A 22,319-nucleotide genomic window follows, 5' to 3' on the forward strand; every position below is an offset into this window, starting at 1 on the left:
TCTGAAAAGTAGCAACATGGGAGTCCCAAAACAACTCTCAAATGACCTGAAGACAAAGACTGTTCACCATCATGGTTTAGGGGAAGGATACAGAAAGCTGTCTCAGAGATTTAGGCTGTTTGTTTCCACAGTTAGGAACATATTGAGAAAATGGAAGACCACAGGCTCAGTTCAAGTTAAGGCTCGAAGTGGCAGACTAAGAAAAAATCTCAGATAGACAGAAGCGACAAATGGTGAGAAGAGTCAGAGTCAACCTATGCTGTGGGGCTGTGTGGCCAGTGCAGGGACTGGGAATCTTGTCAGAGTTGAGGGACACATGGATTCCACTCAGTATCAGCAGATTCTGGAGACAAATGTCCAGGAATCAGTGACAAAGCTGAAGCTTCTTAATTTTCTTCTTAATTTTCTTCTCTCGTATGCTTTCATAAGGTCAGTACTGTTAGGGCAGTTAGCATTCTCTTAAAGTCTGTTTGTATGTTTTATTTACTGGTGGCCACTTGTTAGTTTATATTATGGTTAAAAAAAAAGAAAGAAAGAAAGAAAGAAAAAAGAAACAACATAATTTAAAAAGATGTTTGAAACTCAAGAGGTCAGAAATTCCACCAAGCGGAGCATTTTTAAAATCAGGGTCAAACCTATACTTCTCTATAGTTCATAAACATGGAGCAGGACAAAGACAGCGCTCTGTATGTTATAGACATTCATCAACATCTGCTTGCAACAAATCCTCTGTATCCAGTGGCCAGAGAAGATTAAAAAAAATGTAGTCAAGAACAAACCAGGAACCAATAGCAATACCAGTTCTGAAAGAAAGTGGTGCTGGATTGGCCACGCAATCAGGAAGTCCACCAATAACATCACTACACAGGCCGTGTACTGGAATCCAAAGGGCTACTGAAAATATTGAGATGGCACACCAAAAACATAATTTAAGGTTTTGTTTTTTAATATGCCGATGTCAAATATAGGTCACTTGAAAAATGTGGCCGAAGGAGTGATGACTGCAATTCGTGAGGGACAAACAAAGTGATAATATGAATGACAAAAATGTATATGCAGGAATAAATAACCATGTTTCAACTCATTGCAGGGTGTCTTCCTCTCTCTTGTACTCAACTTATTTATTTACAACATAGGACAGTCCTGACAGGGGCGACACTGGGAGGGCTAGAAATTTTGGCTCTTAGAATATTATGTCAGTTTCCTTGTTGCAGTTCGTCCTTAGATTCGTCATGTGTCTCTATAACATATCTCTGAGGTCTCATTAGGACCCAACATGAGTTAGATTTCTTAATACAAAACTGAATCTATCTATTAAGGTTTTGCATACCTATTCTGTGCAACTCTACTTCAGGGTTCCACATGATGCCCAGCTGCTGCCCGGTCCAGACGATGCCGCTTTTGGTTTCCTGCTTCAGTGCAAGCTGCTCTTCTTCCTGATTGATGGAGATTTCCTCTTGTTCCTCTTTAATCTGTGGAGGATCTTTGTCCTGCTGGTCCAGACTGGAGTTCCTCTCCTGGCTACAGACCTGCGGGTCATCCAGATCCTCATTTTCCTTACAATCATGTTGCTGTGGGAGGTCTTGACGGACACAACACATAAGAAAAAAGTTACACTGTGAGCAGGTCTCTCAGATATGTGAGCGATATTTAAATATTCTCTCTCATGCAGTGAACAGCGAAGAATTCTGTTTACATGCAGAAAGTCATCATTTATGAGGCGTACAGCTCGCTACCCCAACTTGATCCTTGTGGCCAATAATCCCCAGTTTTCAGCGTCTCAACATTTTTCTACATTCTGCGTACAGTTCTGGGCCAACATGACTGAAATCTGGTGGAATTTTTTGTTTTTTATTAAACAAACAGAAGATTTGAAATCCAGTTTTTATTTTACTGTGCTAACAGAAAACATGTCTTCAGTGAGGTAGTATCCCAGGCAGTAATGCACGCCACGTGTCTTTGTGACATCATCACCTGGCCTTTTGATATGAGTCATAGTCACTTCGGTATTATGAAATCTGTATATTACAGATTCACATACCCATTTTGGTCAGCCGTAATCCAAGTTTACACAAGAAATCCAGCTGTTCTCCGGTCCAGACATGAATGCCTTCATCCTCCTGCTTCAATTCAAGCTGCTCTCCTTCCTCACTGCTGCAGGTTTCCTCCTGTTCCTCTTTAGTCTGTGGAGGCTCTGGGTCCTCCTGGTTGAGACTGGAGCTCCTTTCCTGGTCACAGACCTGCTGATCATCCAGACCTTCGTGTTCAACAAAGGGACACAAGAAAATAGTGACTAATGTGATGATAAGAAAGATCAAGAAGGATGAAAAGGGGTCACCTATTGAGAATCAAGTTGATCCTTTCACGGCCTCTTACATTCTTGCAGATGTTGCCACAGAAACATTCACTCATAGCCATGTGTTCATTGGGTGATGTTGATAACCGTACAGACTTCTGGGGTCTAATTTTTAGATGTGAGTGCCAGTGATCATCACACAATGTGAATAAACAAACAACCAAACGAACAGTAGCATGATTTGAATATGATCATGAAAGCTTAAAGTACTTTAAGACGGCAGACTGGAAGTCTTTGTTTTTTGACCAATGCATTAAACTATATATTTTTAGATACAAGTTTTAACGGCCGCCATTTTCATTCTGAGTATTTATTATATGGCGTGTTGTGGGGAAAAGCCTGTTCTTACATTTGAGTCTAAGGTTTATTTGAGCACCTGACGGCTCTTTTTTTGCTTCTCATCTATAAACTCTCTCCACAACCTTTCAAATGATTCTTCTGTAGGTGGTCGAACAGAAATGTCGTGTTTGAGTCCGTGGTGGGGACCGCTTTGCGGCATAATTTGCATAGCAGAGTTTTCTGATCCGTGTCAGATTTTTCATAACCAAACCATGTCCATGCTACAGGGGGAGCCCCTGGTTTAGGAATAACATCCTCAATTTGTTTTGACTGGTCCTTCTGTTTGGAGCTACCAGGTTCTGCCTCATCTTTATTGATAGCCAGTGAAGATGAAACCAATGACAAAAATATTGCTGTAAATGTATTTTGCGACACCACAAAACAAATAATAGCGTATCATTTGAAACGATAGAGGTTTTAATTTGATCATTGGATATATTTCGTCACAGTGCACAGCTGTAATGTTAGCCTACTACAGGGGTTCCCAAAGTGGGGGGCGCAGAGCCATTGCAGGTGGGCGCGGTATGAATGTTTATTTATAAAAAAAAAAACAAGAAAACAAAAAAAAAAAAGAAAAGAAGAAGAAGAATGCTTGGACACTGCTAGACTAATGGACAGTTTTTTTTGACGGGGCTCCCACACAAACGCAAAGCAGAGGTTGAAGCATCGCCGAATATGTTTCCAAACCAACTTCCTTCAAAGCCAAAAACTAGAAAATATGATGAAGCATATCTTGCATTTGGCTTCGCCTGCAAAACTGAGTTTTCTCCAACCTTTTCGGTGATTCGAAACGCCGTTTACGTGTGGACAAAAGGACCAAAGGCATAGAAAAATCTGTGTTTACAAAAATACCCATGTTGGTGTGGACGTAGCATAAAAGAGTTAATAGTTTTACTGCTACCTGTAATTTAATGCAGTTTATTTTTTATCAAAGGTTTAATGTGTGAAATAACTGCAATGGAGTTCAAAAACAAAATATGGGTGAGTGTGGTTGGTGGAAATTTTTTTTCTATACGACATTATGGTGTTCTGACAAACCATCCTACTTTGGCAAAACGTCCTACCGTAAGTAGTATATGCACATTTCTGTTGTCACAGAGTAATTCCAGCACAAATTTAAGTAGGTATGACGGTTTGCCACTTAACTTTGCCCATCAGAGTATGTTTCTAACTCTTATTAACAAAGGTAGGATGGTTCGCCACTGAATTTTAGGTAGTGAAGTATGCTTCTAGCTCAGATAAACAAAGGTAAGACGATTTGCCACTTAATTTAGCTGTTAAAGCATGCTTGTAGGTCACATTCACAAAGGCAGGATGGTTTGGCACTGAATTTTATCAGAGTATTTTTCTAGCTAATATTCATAAAGGTAAGACGTAGTGATGGGTAGATGAGGCCTCGTGAAGCGTTTCAGCACATTCCCCAAACTGTATCGATACTGTGTCGACACAGTGTTGCTGTTTTGCTCCATACTGACACCTGCTGGACCTTAAATATCATTGCAGGCAACTTACTTGAGACTCACAACAGACACTGATTCAATGACCTAGTCATACTTGTACACTAAGGTAATGTACTTTCCATGGAATCATTTTATATCTTTTACATTTCAAATATTGTAGACATCTTTAAAATATATTGTGAATGACACTAAGTGAAAATTAAAATGAAAGTATTGTGAATATAATATTACCCATTTAAATGTAATTGACTCAGAGTTTATTATAAATTTCTATCCAGAAAAATAAGTTTATCCATTGTTTTTGCATTCAGTCTATTGCGGGGTTTTGTTTTTTTTGTTTTTTTGGCACCATTTCCCCAGCTTTGGAAAACTCACAGGCACAGATGAAGCTGGGGTACACAAAACATTGTAAAGCCAGGTGGAAAAGGTTCTGATAAGATGTCTTCCTATTCCCCCAGTACGTTAAAGGATCCTCTGATCTTGGAATGTTTCTCTCCGACACTCTCCACAATACTAAGGGGTTGGCAGTCCTTTATAATGAAATTCAGGACTGCCTGGCCCAGAGCAGTCTTCCTAGATGCTTGATTTCAAAATAATAAAACACATAATTAAAAAAAATATATGATAAAGCTGTTCAGTGTCTATATAGGCCGACCTGTGTTCATTCTCGGTGTGTTTGTCGCCTCATTTTCATGTTTGGCTCTGTAATGCCTAAACACTGAGGAGGTGTTCTGATAGATTACACTGAAACAAAGACAGACAAACTATTACCTTATTTCCAGTTAAAAGATCAAAATGATCCCACACAGCAGAAACATTTCTTTTTCTTTCGGGCTCCATTTTGTTATGGAGAGATGTGTATTTTTAATCTTTGCGAGAGTAATTTCGTGTTTTTTTGTAGCGACTCATTCCGTTGACAGATGCAGATGCGGTACTTTTTAAACACAGTTTGGCGCGTTGGCAATGAGCGATACAGCAGCTGTATCGATCACGTGACTTTTTCTTAAAGCGACGCACGCACCGATACAGGCTTCACTAGGTGAGCTTGATACAAGCGTCGGTGCGTCAGTGTTGCTGGACCCATCACTAGTAAGACGGCTCGCAACTTAACTTCGTATTGTGCGCATGCGGAGAAACAACAGGTACGATGATTTGTCTGCACATGATTGTTTGCAGCGTTACGACCCGGCTCAAAAGCCGCAACATAAAAAGGAGATGAATACCAGAGTTTTAGTGAGAAGAGGTTCTATCTTAAAATGGCATAGCAGGTTGGCTAAAATGGCCACCAAGGCAAAGACTAGTGAGCTTCCTGAAAGCCTGCCTCAGGTATGTTTTTATCAACACCTGACTAGGTGGGGCCAATTAGCACCAGCTGAACATACTGAGGAGATTAGGGGCTGCAGAGGGACGTAACAGGTGGCTAGTAGCCTTCAGTTATAGCAATCATTCACACGGCAATATTACATTCATGTAGTTGTAAAAAGCATGAAAATATATCAAGTAATCCGGACCAAAGTATTCAAAATACATTATTCACATTGAGTAACTTAACAAAATACGTTACAAACTACATTTGGGCCATTAATTTGTAATCTGTAGTGGAAAACGTTTTAAAAGTAACCTTCTCAAAGCTGCACAGATATAACTGCATACACTTTACTGTGGTGTATTACTAATTTAGATCAATGCATTTAGATCATGCCCATGTGAATCACACGATGATCCCCCAATCCTACATCTCCACAAATTTACACACCTGTATTGTGTGACTTTATCCCGGGTCTGATATTCAGCAGTCTTAGCTGACGGATCTCCTCCTCATACCGGACGATCGTTTTTTCAAACTCTGAGAAGATTTCTTCTGCAGCAGTAGTTAACCTCTCCTTGATAAAATCTCTCAGATGCTGAACTGAAGACATTATTGCAACAGCAACCGATACCGCCAAACCAACGTCTTCAAACGTAACTCGGGTCAACTCAGTCACTTAAATCGGGCGCCATTGCCGCTATTCTTCTTTTATTGCACTTACGGTAGGCTGGAGGTATCAAAGGCGTAATACTGCCCTCATCAGGTCAGTCCAACATAAAGTCTGGTACTTTGCAGAGAACTGCAATTTTGCCATGAGATTATTAGTGATATCCTGGAATAAAGAAAGAAGAAAATACTTTGATTTAAGTTTGATTTACTGGAAAACTCTTTAGTTTGATCCAGCATTAATCATTTAACAGAAAAAAGAATAATGCCTTCATTGATTATAGTCACTCTAAAAATAATTATAGAACATCTTTTTAATCAACGAGGGTCTCCTGATTTCTCTGGTACGGTCCATGAAGTGGAAGTGAAATAACAATACACAAATACATTAATATAAATATACTACAGACATTTAGAGCACAGAGAAATTTAACGTATCATGTGGAGCAAATGATGACGGACAATTAGGATAAGGCTGTTGTTTTCATTTTGGTCGCCTTTCTCTTCCCCTCTGATAATAACAGCTGTGTAGTGGAAATTCATTTAGTTTGACAAACCAAACATTCCACAATTAAAAATCCACAAGCCACTGCTGCACTGAGATAATATTTTGTACTCAGGCAAAAGAAGTCCACTGTCCAAATTTGAAAGTTGCGTTTTTATGGTCTAAGAAGCTTGCAAAGAAAAGCGTCTGGACTTCTTTAAGTTGCTTGAAGACGTTTCACCTCTCATCCAAGAAGCTTCTTCAGTTCTAGGGTCAAATGGTGGAGAGTCCCACATTTAAGCCCTGTGGGAGTATACCCCCAAAGAGGGACAAAGGGACCCCCTGATGATCCTCCACCTAATCACATGAGCCAAGGTGTGAAAACGGGTGTGGGTCACAATCAGCCAGGGTTTCGGGTGAGCTCATTGTGAAACCTAGCCCCACCCTATCATGTGATTTCCTGAGGTAAGATGGCCCAGGGTGTGAGTGGGCGTTAAGGCGCCTGGGAATGGATCTCAAAACTGGATTATAGATGGCCGACAGTTGGTGTCGTAAGCCACCGCCTCTGTGCAAAATGGTCGCTCACAGTGGACATACAGTGGCTTGCAAAAGTATTCGCCCCCCTTGAACGTTTCCACATTTTGTCACATTACAGCCACAAACATGAATCAATTTTATTGGAATTCCACGTGAAAGACCAATACAAAGTGGTGTACACGTGAGAAGTGGAACGAAAATCATACATGATTCCAAACATTTTTTACAAATAAATAACTGAAAAGTGGGGTGTGCGTAATTATTCAGCCCCCTGAGTCAATACTTTGTAGAACCACCTTTTGCTGCAATTACAGCTGCCATTTCACTGCAGGGCAACCTGCATGTGGCGAATAAAGCCTTGATTGATTGATTGATTGATTGATTGAACAGCAGGTTTCAGATCTTGCCACAGATTCTCGATTGGATTTAGATCTGGACTTTGACTGGGCCATTCTAACACATGGATATGTTATGTTTAGGGTCATTGTCCTACTGGAAGGTGAACCTCCGCCCCAGTCTCAAGCCTTTTGCAGACTCCAAGAGGTTTTCTTCCAAGATTGCCCTGTATTTGGCTCCATCCTCCAGCTTCCCATCAACTCTGACCAGCTTCCCTGTCCCTGCTGAAGAGAAGCACCCCCAGAGCATGATGCTGCCACCACCATATTTGACAGTGGGGATGGTGTGTTCAGAGTGATGTGCAGTGTTAGCTTTCCGCAACACATAGCGTTTTGCATTTTGGCCAAAAAGTTCCATTTTGGTCTCATTTGACCAGAGCACCTTCTTCCACATGTTTGCTGTGTCCCTCACATGGCTTGTGGCAAACTGCAAACGGGACTTCTTATGGTTTTCTGTTAACAATGGCTTTCTTCTTGCCACTCTTCCATAAAGGCCATGTTGAGCTAGTTAATAGGTATGCCCTCATTGTCATCTGTTGTGATTTTATTTTGAAAGGATGCTTCCTGTTATGCTGCGGAGTATGCGCGAGAGTTCAATAAACAAAGTCACCTTTTGGTGTGAATGTTCCGATAAAAGCCGATGCCCCACGTGTGATTATTCCTCCATCTAGATATTAAGTACCTTCAATATTCATGCAGATTCTGCTGGAAGACCCGTCTCTGCTAACAGGCCAACTTTGTGCAGTGCACGACTAATAGTTGTCCTATGGACAGATTCCCCCACCTGAGCTGTAGATCTCTGCAGCTCGTCCAGAGTCACCATGGGCCTCTTGGCTGCATTTCTGATCAGCGCTCTCCTTGTTCGGCCTGTGAGTTTAGGTGGACGGCCTTGTCTTGGTAGATTTACAACTGTGCCATACTCCTTCCATTTCTGAATGATCGTTTGAACAGTGCTCCATGGGATGTTCAAGGCTTGGGAAATCTTTTTGTAGCCTAAGCCTGCTTTAAATTTCTCAATAACATTATCCCTGACCTGTCTGGTGTGTTCTTTGGACTTCATACTGTTGTTGCTCCCAATATTCTCTTAGACAACCTCTGAAGCCGTCACAGAGCAGCTGTACTGACATTAGATTACACAGGTGCACTCTATTTAGTCATTAGCACTATGGCGATCGTAGCTCAGGGGATTGGGAAGCTCATCTATAACCGGAAGGTTGCCGGTTCGATCCCCCTGGTTGCTGATCACCGGGCTGATGGCGTGATATGGCAGCCTCGCTTCTGTCAGTCTGCCCCAGGGCAGCTATGGCTACAACTGTAGCTTGCCTCCACCAGTGTGTGAATGTGAGAGTGAATGAATAGTGGAATTGTAAAGTGCTTTGGTTGCCTAGAAAAGCGCTATATAAATGCAATCAATTATTATTATTATTTGCACTAGGCAATGTCTATGGGCAACTGACTGCACTCAGACCAAAGGGGGCTGAATAATTACGCACAACCCACTTTTCAGTTATTTATTTGTAAAAAATGTTTGGAATCATGTATGATTTTATTTCCACTTCTCACGTGTACACCACTTTGTATTGGTCTTTCACGTGGAATTCCAATAAAATTGATTCATATTTGTGGTTGTAATGTGACAAAATGTAGAAGAGTTCAATGGGGCCAAATACTTTTACAAGCCACTGTATATACATACTTATTAATCCCTAACCATGCTCAACATTCTATTGAATCCTACTATTCATTGTTACCCCTAATTCCCATTATCACTTACCCCACACAATAAACAAGGAATGAGGGAAATGTATAAACCTAGCTACAGTGACAGATATAATCTTGATACAATTTAGCATAGTTATATATACAATGGGTCATCAACTTATCAGTTTCATACTCTTCCAAAAGCAGTTTTCGAAACATCTTTATGAACTGACTAATGCCTGAACGTTGCTGTAGGTCCACAGGAAAACTGTTCAACAGTTTTACCACACAAATGGTAATACAAAATGTTTTAACCTTTGTCCGTGCTTTAAGAGTCTTCAGATTTCATTTTCCTCTCAATTCATAGTCCCCTTCTCTGTCAAAAAACACCCTCTGCACATATCCTGGTAACATATTGTATCTGGCTTTGTACATAGTTTTTGCAGTTTTATATTTTATAAGATCCATAAACTTCAGAATTTTTAATTTCAAGAACATAATGTTAGTGTGGTCCCTAAATCCTGCTTTAGTAATCATCCTGATAGCTTTTTTCTGAATTTTATATAATGGTTGAAGTGAAGTTTTGTATGTATTTCCCCGGATGTCCACACAGTATTCCAAATATGGCAGTATAAGTGAACAGTAAAGTACCCGCAGTGATTTGGAAAAATGCAAAAAATGTTTAGCTTTACTCAGTACAGAGATGCTTCTTGACAGTTTAGCTTGTATATGCTTTATGTGAGGTTTCCAGCAGATTTTGTTGTCTATTATCACATCCAGAAATTTTGTATGAGAAACTTGCTCTACTTCAACATCATTTGCTCCAGCATCTTTTTTACAATTTCCAAATAATATAAATGTAGTTATGTTCAAATTTAGTGATAACTTGTTTCTGTCAACCATGTTTTCAGTTTAATCATTTCTGGTGTGACAATTTCCAAAAGCTGCTGTGAATTCTCTCCAGCACAAAAAATATTTGTATCATCTGCAAATAAAATAAACTGTAATATATCAGATGTTTTACATATACCATTGATATACAGGATAAACAGTTTTGGTCCCAATACTGATCTCTGTGGAACTCCACAAACAATGTCCAGGCACTCTGATTGATATTCACCAAGCTTCACAAACTGTTGCCTGTCTCTCAAATAACTCCTGACCCACTCTAGCACCAATCCTCTAATGCCACAGTACTCCAGTTTATCAAGTAATATTTCATGATTAATTGCGTCAAAAGCTTTTTTTTAGGTCAATGAAAACACCAACTGTGCATTGTCTATATTGGTGATATTTTCAATAAGTTCCATTAACGCCATGGATGTTGATCTGTTTGGTCTGAAACCATACTGACTGTCCACTATTATTTTATATTTATCTATAAATTTGTCAAGTCTATTAATGAAAACTTTTATTAAATTATTAAATTATTAAACCAGTATTTTTGAAAATTGTGAAAGTAGAGAAACAGGCCTGTAATTTGTGAATTGGTGTCTATCTCCATTTTTAAACAGTGGTATTATTTTAGCTGTTTTTGTTTGTGTTGGGAATTGACCAGTTTGTAGAGACAAATTGCAAATGTGTGTTAAGGGTTTGGAGATGCCATCAATAACTTTCTTAACGATTTCCATATCAATGTCATCAAAGTCTGTAGAATTTTTTGTTGGTGATTTCCTGACAATATCAGTGATTTCCTTTTCTTCTACCACCTTTAAAAACATTGAATGAGGATTACGTTGAATGAGTTTAGTTTCTTTCTCTGCACAATTTCTTGTATCAGGAATTCTATCAGCCCAACACTTACAAAGAATTTATTGGACTCATTAACCACATCACTCATGTTACTAATATTTCTATCATTATTAGTGAAATACAAAGGATAATTTAACTGCCTAGAACCATTTTTAATGATGGCATTTAATGTTTTCCAAATCCCTTTAATGTTATATGTAATAATGTAGGTTAATTGGATAATCGAAATTGTCACTAGGTGTGAATGTGCGAGTGAATGTGAGTGTGAATGGTTGTCTGTCCCTGTGTGTTGACCCTGCGACAGACTGGCGACCTGTCCAGGGTGTACCCCGCCTCTCGCCCTATGACAGCTGGGATAGGCTCCAGCGCCCCCGCGACCCTGAAAAGGATAAGCGGAAGCGAATGGATGGATGGATGGATTTAATAATTTCTCATAATATTCCTTTTTACATGACCTCAAAACACTACTTAATTTATTTTTATATTTTTTGTATTTATTTTCAGCTTCTATAGTTCTGTTCTTTATAAATTCTCTATATAAGGTATTTTTCTTTTTACATGCATTTTGTAATCCTTTTGTGATCCATGGGCACGCTGCATATTTTTGTTTGTTGCTATATTTCTTTACTGGGCTACGGCTATCATATAACAGTTTAAATTTTCCTAAAAAAGTCTCATAAGCTTTATCAATATTTTTTTCCTTATACACCATCTCCCATTCTTGCTTAAGTAAATTACTTTTAAATGCATTTATGGACTCCTCTGTTCTCACTCGTTTGTATTTTGTAGTATTTTCCTGTTTGACCTTCCTGTTATTGCTGTCATACACTGCAAGAACAGGTAGATGATCACTAATGTCATTAATTAGGAGACCACTTATAGATCTGTTTTCTATTTCATTCAAATATTCATTTCAAATATATTGTCTATTAAGGTTGCCGACTGTACTGTAATCCTGCTGGGCTTAGTGATCATTGGAACGAGTCCCATGCTATACATTGTATTAATAAACTCATCTGTCATACTATGTTTTTTTGGAATGAATAGGTCTATGTTGAAATCCCCACAAATGAACATAACTTTTTGATTTGTCTCAATAAATGTTTTATCTACCCACTCCTTAAACATTTCAATGTTAGAACCTGGTGTTCTATATATACAACTTACAATGACATTTTTCTTTTTTTCCATACTAATTTCTATTGTTACACACTCTAATATGTTGTCCACCACCACGGTCATTTTTTACACTACCCTGTATTTAAAATTTTTGTCCACAAACAAAGCCACACCCCCACCATTCTTATTCTTTCTGTTCATAAAATTTAGTTAATATCCATCTATTTCAAAGTCCACTCCTTTCTCCTTATTAATCCAGGTCTCAGATACTGCAATCACACTGAATTGATGTGCAAATTTGCTTAAATATTCTCTTATGTTGTGAAAGTTGGCATACAAACTTCTACTATTAAAGTGGATTATGGACATTTTGCAGTCAGCCTTGACAATTTTATTGAATTGTTCTTCAGCATAGTAACAGCAGGTGTTACTGGTGTTAAAAAAGTTCAATTCTTGATCAATGTCCTGCTCTGTGAAGTGTGTATGTATTCCGTGTTTTGTGGTGAATTTAACTCCAGATTCTCATGATTAGCAATCCTCTGTGATAGCAGTGTATAATTCCCAGATGTTAAATTAGTTGACTGTGTTATAATTTAATATGTTGTGCTTTAGTTTCTGTTGTTACCTTCTTGGTTTGATGAGTGTAGATTATTTGTTCAGCTTCTTGCATTTGTGGTCCATGTGGCTTGTTATTATTTTTCCAGATCCTGGATGTGTTTGATGACCAGCACTTTGGCTTCCTCCAGTGTTCCGTTGAGTTTAATAAATATTTTACAGTTTGCAGTCCAGGTATTTTGAATTTTCTTTAGGTGCCGTGCTTTTCCTGGGCAGAAGGTGGCATGCCTTGATGTTATTAGAGTCCAGGTCGATCCCTTTTGACTGCAAGAAACCAGCCACCTGTTGCTCTGCAGAGCTAACATCCAGTTCTTCATGCTCTTCTTTGCTGTCAGCAGTCACGGCCCGAGCATATGACCGAGGATTTATCTTTAGCCCCATGATGATCACATCATTTATTCTCGTGTATTGCTCCAGGTCCGTGACCCTGCTCTCCAGATAGACAATCCATTTCTCCTTCTCTGCATTCTGATTGTCAAGGAGATAAGGTCGCTTCACAATGTCCAGGATATATTTCTGTTGTAGCTTGATAGCTGATGTTTCTTCAGTTAAAAAGTCCAGTGACTTTTTAATGTCCTCAATTTCCTCAGCTGTTGGTGTTCTCTTAAGCCCCATTTCTGAAGTAGTAGTTAATTTCAACTCACCAAAAACGCTGCTTAGTTGTTGGTGCCTGCTGGAGGATCCTAGGCCTAGAAGCTGCTGGAGGATCCTAGGCCTAGAAGCTGCTGGAGGATCCTAGGCCTAGAAGCTGCTGGAGGATCCTGGGCCTTTCAATGGAACAGTCCTTGTAAGTGGATATCAGGCCTTTGAAGAGCAAAATTTTGTATTTTGGTCTAGACACCCAAAAATGTGATGTGGACACCAGGTCCTAAGAGGTTAATAAAGATTTTGATACAAATTGGTGTTACTGAAGCTCCCAGAGGGAGAGGTGTGTTATTTAATTAAAATGCATGCTAGTTTCAATTCATGTTGGGTACCTCCTAAGGAATTGTAGACCGCATTAATTAAGTCCACTGTAATGTTTAATTGGCTAACTTAATCTGAAAATACCACTGCAGATTTGTTTGAATAAACTTTTTTCACATCACTGATGGTGGTATAAAAAAAAGGAAGACATGCTCTTAGCAGACACGGGAGGTGTGTGTTCAGTGTTTGCTATTATGTGCCCCACTTTTTGAGGACCTGAAAAGTGAGGACGAGAATCAAGGAAGTTAGAATGATGAAGCCCCTTGAATGTGTTGAATCTTCCTGACCAGTTGCTTCATTAAAAGGCAGATCACACAAAGCCCTGTTTAACAGCTCGTTTGGAAGCACTGTTAGTTTTTCAAAGAGCAGCAGGATTGTGGAGTCGCATATTTGAAAGGCTTTGAGGAATTTCTTCAGGCCGGAAAGATGTTGATTCAGGCTTTTGGAACACAATTTAAACCAAAACACAAAATCTACAGGAGATGATGTAAAATTTGATGCCAACAGTTTTATTGAACATACAAGATTAAAAACAACTTAAAAGAAAGCAAAGCTCTCTAGGGTGTTCGCCATAAGCACATGGAGGCCAAAAGCCAACAAAGATAAATAAAGATGAAGACTTCCAGGGCACTTCTGAGCTCCTTTATGGGAGATGAGTCACCAGCTCCTCCTCCTTTATTATATAATTATCCATATTTTATCTTTAAAATGAATAATCTACAATCTTAAACTGGATTCATTTCCTGTCAAAATGGAACACAACACTGTTAAAATTACACATTAGTCCATATTATTATATCTCAAAACAACAGCTGGGTATCACCAGGTGTTCACATAAAAGTAGTGTAAGTTATGTTATAAATATAAATAATTAATGACCTAAAAATATGGGTCACAAACAATACGAGAACATGGATCAACTTGTCAACATTGTCAGTCCCTAAAATATTCCCTTTCCATCTACAAAGAACTTCCCATTAATGTCAATCCAGTGTATAAATTCAAACTGAACTTCAGACCAAAAAAAAAAAAAACAAAAAGATTTCAATAAAGGCTACCTCAAACGTGTAGTTGTTTTTTCAACAGATATTACCGAGTGTGTTTTGGAGAAATAGTTCTTTTTACATCATGACACTAAAAATATCTCAAGCACTGTCGAGGCCATGCCAAAGAAAATGAAGAAACTTCAGCAAAGACAAAGCCTATAAACTATAAAACAATGACGTCAGAAAAAGGTGATAAAGGTGCACACATTTTATGCTGCAAGACAAACTGTTTGTCTTGTCCATGTGTCAAAACAGAAACTGAGCTTCCGAAAACTTTTTGAAATTTTCAGTTTTCAATGATCCAAACACTGTGTGTCCTACCATCACCATTTTCTAAGAATGAAACTTAGCATGTAGCATGTTTTCCTAATTGCATTTTCAACTGTACTGGAGGACTAAAATGTTTCACACAGGTGCTGCAACAATGTGTTTCTCACCTGTGTGAATTCGCATGTGACTCTTCAACTGACTCTTCTGAGTAAATCTTTTCCCACAGGTGCTACAAGCATGTGGCTTCTCACCTGTGTGAATTCGCATGTGACTCTTCAACTGACTCTTCTGAGTAAATCTTTTCCCACAGGTGCTACAAGAATGTGGCTTCTCACCTGTGTGAATTCGCATGTGCATATTCAAAATTTGTTTCAGACTAAACCTTTTCCCACAGGCGCTACAAGAATGTGGCCTCTCACCTGTGTGAATTCGCATGTGTCTATTCAACAGACCATTGTGAGTAAAACTTTTCCCACAGGTGCTACAAGAATGTGGCTTCTCACCTGTGTGAATTTGCATGTGCGTTTTCAAATTTGATTTTACATGAAATCTTTTCCCACAGGTGATACAAGAATGTGGCTTCTCACCTGTGTGAATTAGCATGTGTGTTTTCAAAATTGATTTTACATGAAATCTTTTCCCACAGGTGATACAAGAATGTGGCTTCTCACCTGTGTGAATTCGCATGTGTGTTTTCAAATTTGATTTTACATGAAATCTTTTCCCACAGGTGCTACAAGAATGTGGCTTCTCACCTGTGTGAACTCGCATGTGACTCTTCAACTGACCCTTCTGGGTGAATCTTTTCCCACAGGTGCTACAAGAATGTGGCTTCTCACCTGTGTGAATTCGCATGTGACTCTTCAACTGACTCTTTTGAGTGAATCTTTTGCCACAAGCGCTACAAGAATGTGGCTTCTCACCTGTGTGAATTCGCATGTGCCTATTCAAAATTTGTTTCAAACTAAATCTTTTCCCACAGGTGCTACAAGAATGTGGCTTCTCACCTGTGTGAATTCGCATGTGACTCTTCAACTGACCCTTCTGAGTGAATCTTTTGCCACAGGCGCTACAAGAATGTGGCTTCTCACCTGTGTGAATTCGCATGTGACTCTTCAACTGACCCTTCTGAGTGAATCTTTTCCCACAGGTGCTACAAGAATGTGGCTTCTCACCTGTGTGAATTCGCATGTGACTCTGCAACTGACCCTTCTGAGTAAATCTTTTCCCACAGGTGCTACATAAATGTGCTGTCTTGCAATTTTGAACTGTCAGGCCTGATACGACTTGCTCCGACTCATTTCTGTGTGAGTTACCATCCTTGATTTCATCCTGATCTGTGACAGGAGAGTTGTGAGAAAGGAGCTGGTCACTGCTTGGTTCTGGTTCACTGTGGTTACTTGCTTCACGAGCAGGAAAAGTTGCAGTCTCCTGCTTTAGAACAAGCGGTTTTTCTTCTTGAGTGGTACGGAGTTCCTCCTGTTCCTCTTTAATCTGTGAAGGATCCTTCTGGTGTAGACTGGAGTTCTTCTCCTGGTTACAGACCTGCTGATTTGTGAGCCCATCCTCGTCCTTACAGTCATGTTGTGGAAAATCTGAAGGAACAGATCAAAAAACATACATTTGAGAAATTACAAGGTAAGCTTAACCATTAGCAGGCCTCCACATGGTAAGCATATTGCTTAGATATACCTATGAAGGCATGTTGTGGAGAGAATCCATTTTACTGCTTCAGTGAAAACCATTTTGGCTGCTCATTTACAAATTCTACAAATAATATAAACAGACCATCTACGATGAGAAAATAAAGACAATATATAATCAAACAAAAGCACAAAGTGGTATCTCTTAAATTTTATTATCAAAGTGCACAAAACATTTAAAAGTTTATTTTAAATTAGTCAAAAACTTTACAGGACACTCACTGCAGGATTTATTTATTTATTCTTTAGATTAACCATTCATTGCCTGAAAGTTGGGGAGAATGGGAGGTAGAGCCTTCAGCTTTCAGGTCCCTCTTCTGTGGAAAAAGCTGCCGGTTTGGTTTCGGAAAACAGACTCTCTCTTTAAAAAGCTCTGCTTCCCATCGTGGTGAGGCGGAAGGAAGGCACAGAAAGCAGGATAGAAGAAGAACATCGAAGTGAGCGGACAGAAAAGGTAGTGCTTAACAGGTCAGAAAGGTAAGGAGGTGTGAGGTTATGAATGGCCTTGAAGGTGAGCAGAAGAAACTTGTAGATTATCCGGAATTTCACTGGGAGCCAGTGAAGTTCCTGAAGAACAGGGGTGATGTGCTGGTAGGAGAGAGTTCTGGTGATAATGCGAGCAGCAGAGTTCTGAACCAGTTGAATCATATGGAGGGATTTTTGGGGGAGACCATGCAAGAGAGAGTTGCAGTAGTCAATGCGGGAGGTAACAAGACTGGGCAAGAATGGATGTAGACCAGGTGAAAAGAGAAGGACGAAATCTGTTAATGTTGCGTAGATGGAAATAGGCAGAACGGGTGAGATTATTGATGTGAGATTTATAGGAAAGTGAACTGTCTAGGATGGCACCAAAGCTTTTAACTTGAGGAGAAGGGAAAACCGTGGAGTTATCGATAGTGAGTGAGAAGTGGTTTGCCTTCAAAAGGTTGGATTTGGTGCCAATAAGGAGGATTTCAGTTTTATCCTTATTGAGCTTTAGAAAGAGTAATAAAGGTAATAGTAAAACTAAGTAGCTGCCGTCATTGTTGGAAACTGGAATTGGCTGGGCCGCGCTATGAATCTTGGGATAGGTTGGGCAGCGAAGGATACACCCGACCCATCCTTCAAACCTGGAAATGAAGGACACATTTGTCGGCCGCATTTGGAGGAGTCAAGGTCAAGGTCAAGGTCAAAATTTATTTATATAGCACATTTCAAACAGCCGATGCTGCAGAAAGTGCTTAACAATATAAAAATGGCAATAAAAAGTAACAATGTAATACAATAATAACAATAAAGACTGACTGTTTTATCCTTCACATTTTGTTTTGCTTTCTTTTATGCTTTTATATGCAATTCTTTTGCCTTGTGTTTTAATGCCATTCAACCTGCCAGCTCGTTTTGGTACCTTACCATAGTCCTCATTCTCCCTGTTATTTCATCTCACCCTTTTGAATGTTAAGCACTTTGGAACACCACTGGTTTTTAAATGTGCTATATAAATAAAGTTTGTTGTTGTTGTTGTTGTAAAAAAACACTAATAGGACAATGAAAGAATTAAAACAATAACTAAAACTAATTCAAATAAAACCAAACTGCTTGGATCATAGTGTGTTAAAAGCCAGGGCATAAAAATGTGTCTTTAGTAATGATTTAAATTGCTCAAGTGTTTGTGCAGATCTAATATTTAAGGGGAGACCGTTCCAAAGTCTGGGACCTGCCACAGAGAAGGATCTATCACCACGGGATTTGAGATTAGTCCGTGGGATGGACAGCATTAATTTTGAGCTAGACCTCATGGTTTTTCCTGGAGCATAGGCAGAGAGGAGCTCAGACAGGTAAGGAGGGGCTCGGGCATTAAGTGACTTAAAAACAAAAAGTATAACTTTAAATTGGATCCTGTAGGAGACAGGAAGCCAGTGTAAAGAAGCTAAAACTGGGGTTATATGCTCTCTCCGTTTGGTACCAGTTAGCAGGCGAGCAGCTGCATTTTGAACCATCTGAAGAAGATGGATGGTGGCCTGATCTAGACCATAATACAATGAATTGCAATAGTCTAATCTGCAAGTAAGAAGTAAGAGTCTTCGAATTTGGACAGCCTTCATCAAGTCGCTGTAACGTAATCGGCCTACAAATGCAGCCTCCGAAGGATGCTGCCCCTGACTTTGGACATAGCTACGATACCGGAAACTGCTTCTTCTTCGGGGTTTAATGGCAACTGGCATCCTTGTACATGCAGTGCTGCCATCTTCCGTTTCAGTCCGTTATTACACTCTTAAATCCTACTACTTATTCCTGCAACTTTTGGGATCTTACAAAGCTTCAAACGAAGGTTGACTATTAAATTAGTCGTCGACGATTTTGATAGTCAACGTAATCATGACTAGTCGACAAATCGTGGCAGCCCTACCTTGCAGTATAAAGCCCCTTCAGGACACTGTTGTTGGGATTACAGTGGGATGCAAAAGTTTGGGCAACCTTGTTAATAGTCATTCTTTTCCTGTATACATCGTTGTTTGGTACAATAAAAAAATGCCAGTTAAATATATCATACAGGAGACACACACAGTGATATTTAAGTGAAATGAAGTTTAGTGGATTTACAGAAAGTGTGCAATAATTGTTTAAACAAAATCAGGCAGGTGCATAAATTTGGGCACTGTTGTCATTTTATTGATTCCAAAACCTTTACAACTAATTATTGGAACCCAAATTGGCTTGGTAACCTCAGTGACCCCTGACCTACATACACAGGTGAATCCAATAATGAGAAAGAGTATTTAAGGGGGTCAATTGTAAGTGTCCCTCCTCTTTTAATTTCCTCTGAAAAGTAGCAACATGGGAGTCCCAAAACAACTCTCAAATGACCTGAAGACAAAGACTGTTCACCATCATGGTTTAGGGGAAGGATACAGAAAGCTGTCTCAGAGATTTAGGCTGTTTGTTTCCACAGTTAGGAACATATTGAGAAAATGGAAGACCACAGGCTCAGTTCAAGTTAAGGCTCGAAGTGGCAGACTAAGAAAAAATCTCAGATAGACAGAAGCGACAAATGGTGAGAAGAGTCAGAGTCAACCTATGCTGTGGGGCTGTGTGGCCAGTGCAGGGACTGGGAATCTTGTCAGAGTTGAGGGACACATGGATTCCACTCAGTATCAGCAGATTCTGGAGACAAATGTCCAGGAATCAGTGACAAAGCTGAAGCTTCTTAATTTTCTTCTTAATTTTCTTCTCTCGTATGCTTTCATAAGGTCAGTACTGTTAGGGCAGTTAGCATTCTCTTAAAGTCTGTTTGTATGTTTTATTTACTGGTGGCCACTTGTTAGTTTATATTATGGTTAAAAAAAAAGAAAGAAAGAAAGAAAGAAAGAAAAAAGAAACAACATAATTTAAAAAGATGTTTGAAACTCAAGAGGTCAGAAATTCCACCAAGCGGAGCATTTTTAAAATCAGGGTCAAACCTATACTTCTCTATAGTTCATAAACATGGAGCAGGACAAAGACAGCGCTCTGTATGTTATAGACATTCATCAACATCTGCTTGCAACAAATCCTCTGTATCCAGTGGCCAGAGAAGATTAAAAAAAATGTAGTCAAGAACAAACCAGGAACCAATAGCAATACCAGTTCTGAAAGAAAGTGGTGCTGGATTGGCCACGCAATCAGGAAGTCCACCAATAACATCACTACACAGGCCGTGTACTGGAATCCAAAGGGCTACTGAAAATATTGAGATGGCACACCAAAAACATAATTTAAGGTTTTGTTTTTTAATATGCCGATGTCAAATATAGGTCACTTGAAAAATGTGGCCGAAGGAGTGATGACTGCAATTCGTGAGGGACAAACAAAGTGATAATATGAATGACAAAAATGTATATGCAGGAATAAATAACCATGTTTCAACTCATTGCAGGGTGTCTTCCTCTCTCTTGTACTCAACTTATTTATTTACAACATAGGACAGTCCTGACAGGGGCGACACTGGGAGGGCTAGAAATTTTGGCTCTTAGAATATTATGTCAGTTTCCTTGTTGCAGTTCGTCCTTAGATTCGTCATGTGTCTCTATAACATATCTCTGAGGTCTCATTAGGACCCAACATGAGTTAGATTTCTTAATACAAAACTGAATCTATCTATTAAGGTTTTGCATACCTATTCTGTGCAACTCTACTTCAGGGTTCCACATGATGCCCAGCTGCTGCCCGGTCCAGACGATGCCGCTTTTGGTTTCCTGCTTCAGTGCAAGCTGCTCTTCTTCCTGATTGATGGAGATTTCCTCTTGTTCCTCTTTAATCTGTGGAGGATCTTTGTCCTGCTGGTCCAGACTGGAGTTCCTCTCCTGGCTACAGACCTGCGGGTCATCCAGATCCTCATTTTCCTTACAATCATGTTGCTGTGGGAGGTCTTGACGGACACAACACATAAGAAAAAAGTTACACTGTGAGCAGGTCTCTCAGATATGTGAGCGATATTTAAATATTCTCTCTCATGCAGTGAACAGCGAAGAATTCTGTTTACATGCAGAAAGTCATCATTTATGAGGCGTACAGCTCGCTACCCCAACTTGATCCTTGTGGCCAATAATCCCCAGTTTTCAGCGTCTCAACATTTTTCTACATTCTGCGTACAGTTCTGGGCCAACAGGACTGAAATCTGGTGGAATTTTTTGTTTTTTATTAAACAAACAGAAGATTTGAAATCCAGTTTTTATTTTACTGTGCTAACAGAAAACATGTCTTCAGTGAGGTAGTATCCCAGGCAGTAATGCACGCCACGTGTCTTTGTGACATCATCACCTGGCCTTTTGATATGAGTCATAGTCACTTCGGTATTATGAAATCTGTATATTACAGATTCACATACCTATTTTGGTCAGCCGTAATCCAAGTTTACACAAGAAATCCAGCTGTTCTCCGGTCCAGACATGAATGCCTTCATCCTCCTGCTTCAATTCAAGCTGCTCTCCTTCCTCACTGCTGCAGGTTTCCTCCTGTTCCTCTTTAGTCTGTGGAGGCTCTGGGTCCTCCTGGTTGAGACTGGAGCTCCTCTCCTGGTCACAGACCTGCTGATCATCCAGACCTTCGTGTTCAACAAAGAGACACAAGAAAATAGTGACTAATGTGATGATAAGAAAGATCAAGAAGGATGAAAGGGGTCACCTATTGAGAATCAAGTTTATCCTTTCACGGCTTCTTACATTCTTGCAGATGTTGCCACAGAAACATTCACTCATAGTCATGTGTTCATTGGGTGATGTTGATAACCGTACAGACATCTGGGGTCTAATTTTTAGATGTGAGTGCCAGGGATCATCACACAATGTGAATAAACAAACAACCGAACGAACAGTAGCATGATTTGAATATGATCATGAAAGCTTAAAGTACTTTAAGACGGCAGACTGGAAGTCTTTGTTTTTTGACCAATGCATTAAACTATATATTTCTAGATATAAGTTTTAACGGCCGCCATTTTCTTTCTGAGTATTTATTATATGGCGTGTTGTGGGGAAAAGCCTGTTCTTACATTTGAGTCTAAGGTTTATTTGAGCACCTGACGGCTCTTTTTTTGCTTCTCATCTATAAACTCTCTCCACAACCTTTCAAATGATTCTTCTG

At 39.5% G+C, this 22,319-nt stretch overlaps 2 protein-coding genes across 43 annotated transcripts in view; one reads left to right on the top strand and one right to left on the bottom strand.

Annotated features, from left to right (window-relative positions):
* Window positions 1–22,319, top strand: part of LOC109195563 (tripartite motif-containing protein 16) — a 1,176,058-nt gene that overhangs the window by 768,322 nt on the left and 385,417 nt on the right. The window lies entirely within an intron of this gene.
* Window positions 1–22,319, bottom strand: part of LOC102080865 (zinc finger protein 850) — a 62,728-nt gene that overhangs the window by 21,885 nt on the left and 18,524 nt on the right. For 16 of the 42 annotated variants that reach the window (XM_025900276.1, XM_025900271.1, XM_025900274.1 and 13 more), the window contains one exon: window positions 15,482–16,190. In XM_025900276.1, the coding sequence (XP_025756061.1) occupies window positions 15,482–16,190 (709 nt within the window). Of the gene's footprint in view, window positions 1–1,330; window positions 1,583–2,041; window positions 2,258–5,911; window positions 6,214–14,187; window positions 16,611–16,984; window positions 17,133–20,853; window positions 21,106–21,564; window positions 21,781–22,319 lie in introns of those variants that run through there. The other 26 variants (XM_025900299.1, XM_019347742.2, XM_019347741.2 and 23 more) reach the window with 19 other exon arrangements.

Source organism: Oreochromis niloticus, linkage group LG18, assembly GCF_001858045.2.
Source record: "Oreochromis niloticus isolate F11D_XX linkage group LG18, O_niloticus_UMD_NMBU, whole genome shotgun sequence".
Taxonomy (NCBI): Eukaryota; Metazoa; Chordata; class Actinopteri; order Cichliformes; family Cichlidae; genus Oreochromis; species Oreochromis niloticus.